Source organism: Mandrillus leucophaeus, unplaced genomic scaffold, assembly GCF_000951045.1.
Source record: "Mandrillus leucophaeus isolate KB7577 unplaced genomic scaffold, Mleu.le_1.0 Scaffold4, whole genome shotgun sequence".
Classification (NCBI taxonomy): Eukaryota; Metazoa; Chordata; class Mammalia; order Primates; family Cercopithecidae; genus Mandrillus; species Mandrillus leucophaeus.
The window spans coordinates 12,861,592-12,867,160 of NW_012104253.1; the positions used below are offsets into that span (position 1 = coordinate 12,861,592).

The 5,569-nt window shown below is 44.3% G+C and overlaps 1 protein-coding gene and 1 long non-coding RNA gene across 2 annotated transcripts in view; one reads left to right on the top strand and one right to left on the bottom strand.

Annotated features, from left to right (window-relative positions):
- LOC105547957 overlaps positions 1-5,569 on the bottom strand; it is a 31,430-nt gene that overhangs the window by 19,364 nt on the left and 6,497 nt on the right. The gene's annotated exons all lie outside the window — the stretch shown is intronic.
- Positions 292-5,569, top strand: part of TRIP11 (thyroid hormone receptor interactor 11) — a 76,663-nt gene continuing 71,385 nt past the window's right edge. The window contains exon 1 of the mRNA XM_011991764.1: positions 292-1,682. Within this exon, the coding sequence (XP_011847154.1) occupies positions 1,544-1,682 (139 nt within the window). The 5' untranslated portion in view covers positions 292-1,543. The remainder of the gene's footprint in view (positions 1,683-5,569) is intronic.

Consider the following 5,569-nt stretch of genomic DNA (forward strand, 5'->3'; position numbering starts at 1 on the left):
AAAAAAAAAAAAAAAAAAAAAAAAAAAAAAAAAAAAAAAAAAAAATTCAGCTTTCAGGGAGAACTGCTATTGCCTGGTGCTATCAGATCTCAAATACTGGAGGCATTCCCAATGTTCTGTTCACAAACTGTGCAATCTGCAGTAGCCCCTCTTGTGAATACAATCAAAGTGAAAGATGCCAGTATACCTACTGCTATGCTTAAAAGAACTGCAGATCTATATCCTTTTGAAACCAAAAATGTGGAAGTCTCCCTGGCTAGATGCTGTGTGTCCACGTATCCTACACCAATTGCTTGAAAGTCACATGACTACTTTTCTTCCTTTAGGGAAGAAAGCAAGCAAGGCAGGACACTGTGTTACAGCCACACTGTGGCTAACAGGACTGAGGGAGGTGTAGCACTTGCATAGCGAGTGCCGCCAATACCATAGGAGCGTTGACACTAAATGGCACTTCTCTATTAAGTTGCCCTGCTGTCCTCTAAAGAGTCATTTTGAAAAACGGTTGACCGTTTTTTAACTACTTGGGTGAGGGCAGCTTCACGGAAATAGCTCATCCTATGTTAAAGAAGGTAGGGTTTCAACTGTGAGCTATAAAGGCACCAGCGATTTCTCCTATAGAAGGAAAGTGTGTTTCCTGCTTGGACACCTGAATTTTCAACCCATCCTTTTTTTTCCTTTTCTTTCTTTCTTTTTCTTTCTTTTTTTTTCTGTAACCCGTCCGTTCTATCTTTGCAGCCTCAGTTCCTACCACAGTGCCTGTCACGGAGCAGCTAATCGATACAGTGAGGCGTGTAAGTTATTTGAAGCCGCTTCCTGCGCAATGGAAAGTCCCCGCCAAGTCTCCAGGCACCGCTGGAGGTAGTCCCAGTTAAAACACTAGGTTTCAACAACACAAGGAGGGTTCGCAGGGTCCCCGGACTACCCACCAAGGGTCGGCTCTGGTTTGAAACGCAGCTGCAGGAGTCCGAGAAGCGCCGCGATGCCCCAGTTATCCAGGCCATTCCTACCCCGGCCAAAGCCGGCCGGCTGCGTGTACCTAACCTTGCGCTAGGCGCTGGCGGCAGTCAATCCAACCGGCGCGCGGTCCTCCGCGATCCCAGCCTCCCTTGCGCCAAGGACACGTCCGGCGGCTTCGCGGGGCCTGTCTACGCCACCGCGACGCCTTTCTATGATCCGCTGCCGCTTTCCGAGCGAGTGTCATGGCGGCTGGCGTCGAGTTGGCAGGAGTAGCCCACGGAACTGGGGAAACTCACTAGAGCTGAGGAAGAAGTGGCCCAATCTGGACGGCGGGAATGAGCAGAAGGCCCTCCGTGGGTGACTGTGTCACTAGAGGCGGGCCCCTGGTAAAATTCCAGACCAGGCCTCTGCGTTGCTAGGCAGAACCTGGAGCCGGCCTTGCTTGAGAACCCCGCTTTGTGTTATCATATCCTGTCTCGCGAAGGCAGGCGTTCAAGGATATTTGGTCAGATCGTCCGACGGCGCTAAATTTTTTTTTTTTTTTTTTTTCCCCGAGCGGACCAGGTCGTTCTCTAAACTCGCTGCGATGTCGTCCTGGCTTGGGGGCCTCGGCTCCGGATTGGGCCAGTCTCTGGGTCATGTCGGGGGCAGCCTGGCTTCCCTCACTGGCCAGATTTCAAACTTTACAAAGGATATGCTGATGGAGGGCACGGAGGAAGTGGAAGGTAACAGCTGGAGCGAGGGAAGGGAGGGCTTTTCTAAGACCCTGGGAACGTCCGTTTGGTCCCTACTTCCATCAGTCAGGAGACGCGGACAGGTCGCAAAGGAATGCTGCTCCTCCCTTTTTTCTTCGCACACCTCCTCTTGCCTCTTCTCAACAGATTTTCTATGATGAAAGACCACTGGGGGCCAGGGGAAGACTCCTGGTTCTCCTCCTTTAAATATTCTGGATATCTCAAAGTACAGTAGAGTGAAACTGCTCCTGTGTTATGTCGAATTTATTTTTGTTTGGTTTATCCACGCCCACCACTTTGCCCTCAGTTTGGAGTCTGAGCTCATTCTTACTTCCCTGTATTCTGACACAGTTTAAAGAATTGTATATGTGTTCTATTTTTGTAACAGTTGAAATAACTCATAATTTAAACATTCAGTGAGTTTTGCTCTTTTCTGTCTTGAGTATGTTATGAAACACGTCCATATTTTTCAATTTAATTATTTTTTACTTTATTGTGATGATACATTGTAGCGTTCCAGCTGAGAATGTATTTTTGTATATAGTCGCTCATTTCGTCCGTATTTCGACAGTAGAATAGGGAAGACAACCCTATTATTAAGGTACCCTTAGCAATCTTCACTCAGGTTTGAAGTCCTCAGTCTTGTTAGTAAAACAAGATTGAGTCACACACAATAGTGACCCAGAGTTACATGGTAATCAATGGCTACATTAATTACTATCCATTAATTACTATTTTGATTTCTTGGCATTTCAGTACGCAATGTTTGGATCGAAACAGTTTTTAAGTTTCAATCTAAGTCTGCTCCAGGGAGATAATGGACTGTTCTTTTGGGTGAGAGCTGCTGCTTTGACAATTGTATTTCTTATAAATAAATTTAATAAATTAGTATTCTGGCTTAGTTTTTTTTAATTGCTTATGTAACAGATCCTTCATATTTATTTGGTTGAAATCGGGAAAGATGGTTTGATAGAAAGATAATGCTTATGTTTTGAGTTTCTGTGGGTCTATTTAGATGGAAGGAAGAATAGACTGGGGAGCTACCGAAATCCACTTTACCGCTTGAGGTTCCCCATGCCATAAAGGTGCATCAGTGAGACAGGTTTGGGTATAGAAATGAAAGGGCGTCTTTATGTGTTGGGGAAAGCATGGGACCTTGAGGGCAATCAGAAGCACAGAAGAGCTGGATAACTATGGGAAATGACTAGTCGCTCCTTATATCCTAGATAGGGGAAAACGGTTGGCTGTTCCTTTGACCCTAAGCCAGAGAATGTGCATCCCTCAACCTGGATGTCTTCCAGGTTTAAGGTGGTATTCATTTTGTTTTCCTGCCAAATGTGCTATTTTCTCAATCTTAATGGCTTCATTCTCAGTTTCCTAAACTGTAACTCTTCATGCCTTTGTTTTATGTCTTTTTTCATCTCCTACTTCCAGTTGGTCATGAAATCTTGTTTATCCTATGCCAGAATTGTCCTTTCCTTTATTACTCCTTATTCTTTTGATCCCTATAATCTTTCCCAGGGACTATTCGTCTTTCATGTCCTGTCACCCATTTCTCCCTACTCCAGTCCATTTTCAATTGTATTGTCAGTTACTTTTTAAAAACAAACCTGCTTAAAAATTTCTTGACCCCGTTACAGAACAAAATCCAAACCTCTCAGTTTTGGATGGAATCTCACTCTGTTGCGTAGGCTGGATGCAGTGGCATGATCTTGGCTCACTGCAACCTTCGCCTCCTGGGTTCAAGCAATTCTCCTACCTGAGCCTCCCAAGTAGCTGGGATTACAGGCGTGTGCCACCACACCCAGCTAATTTTTGTATTTTTAGTAGAGATGAGGTTTCACCATGTTGGCCAGGCTGGTCTTGAACTCCTGAGACCTCAGGTGATCCTCCCGCCTCGGCCTCCCAGAGTGCTGGGATTACAGGCATGAGCCACTGTGATTGACCTTCAGTGAACCTCTTCTAGTTGCCATACCAGTTGCTGTACATGTGCACATACATAAGCTTGCTTATACGCACAGCTTCTGTCATGTGGGATTTTGTCAGGCACCTACACAACTTCAAGCCTCTGTATGGAAAGCCCTTTCTTCTCTATTTCCTCCTTCACCCAGAAAACAATTTTCCTGTACAACCCTGCTCACATGTCAGGTACTTAAGTATTTGGTGAACCATTCTGACTCCCACACAGGTTGAGTTGTTGAGTTGAATTTGGTGATCTGTGTTCTAACAGAACTTTGTGGATCTCTCCCTAACAGCACTTAACATGTTGAGTTATAGTTTATCTGTTTTCCTGATGCCCAGGGTGGGGACTGAATTTTTTTGCTCTTTATATTCCCAAATATGTGGCACCTTCCTTTTGGCACATAGTAGATGCTTAATACAAATGGCACAAGTGGGTGATGAGAAATCTGCAAAGTTGCTTAATGCCTTTATTCTTTTCCCTTTGTATTTCAGTCAGACTTGCTTCACACCTAATTTATTGGTTTTGTAAATTTTTAAAAATAGGAGTCTGGCCAGGTGTGGTGGTTCACACCTGTAATCTCAGCTCTTTGGTAGGCCCAAGTGGGAGGATAGCTTAAAGCCAGGAGTTGGGGACCAGCCTGGGCAATGTAGGGAGATCTCATCTCTACAAAAAGTTTTTAGCTGGGCATGGTGGTATGTGCCTATAGTCTCACCTACTTGGGAGGTGAGATGGGAGGTTTGCTTGAGCCCAGGAGTTCAAGGCTCCAGTGAGCTGTGATTGCACCACTGAACTCCAGCCTGGGTGACAGAGACGACCCTGTCTCAAAAAAATAAAGGGAAAGGAGGGTCAGACTACAGTTCTTTTATTCATTCAACAAGTATTTATTAGTGTTTACCCTGTGTCAGTGATGCAAAATAAAACAGTTCCAAAATAGCACTATGGAGACAACTTAAAAGCCATCCATATTTGTAATATCAGAAGGTTGCAATTTTACCTAACACTACTGATTTATTCAAGGTTAGGAGCTTGGGCTTTTAAATCAGAGAGACATGGGTTGAAATTCTGCTTTTGTGCATTACAAGCTGTGGGATTTTGGACAAATTATTAGAAATGAACCTCCAAAAAGCACAGTTTCCTTATCTTTTAAATAGGGATAATCATATCTATTGTGAGGTTGAGAGTATTAAACGAAATCATGAGTGCAAAATGACTGGAATTGTGCCTAGCAAATCGTAAACATTAATGAAGGGTAAATGTCATATTTGCCCTCATTGACAAAGTCAGAATATTTTTGTCTGCATAGTATCTCCCCTTTATACCTAAAAAGGCCAAGTTTTTCTTGTGGGGGAGGGTATGAAGTTTGCATGAACTTGTAAAATCCCTCTTTAAAATAGTTGCTGCTTTTAACAATTACCTTCCTAAACAAATTAGATTATACCTTGTCCTCTTCGGAGTAGCAATTAAACAGTCCTTTCATAGTTTCAAGCAAGACGTACAACCAACCACAGATGTAACCCTCCCTGGTGATTTTCTAAACAAGAGTGTTTGTCACTGTAATTATTGCATGCTTCTTTTGATTTAAACCAAGCTTCTCCAACCTGTGGTCTGCAGGCCACATGTGGCCTAGGATGGGTTTTGAATGAGACCCAACACAAATTCACAAACTTGCTTAAAATATTATGAGTTTTGGCCGGGCGCGGTGGCTTAAGCCTGTAATCCCAGCACTTTGGGAGGCCGAGACGGGCGGATCACGAGGTCAGGAGATCGAGACCATCCTGGCTAACACGGTGAAACCCAGTTTCTACTAAAAAATACAAAAAACTAGCCGGGTGAGGTGGCGGGCGTCTGTAGTCCCAGCTACTCGGGAGGCTGAGGCAGGAGAATGGCATAAACCCGGGAGGCAGAGCTTGCAGTG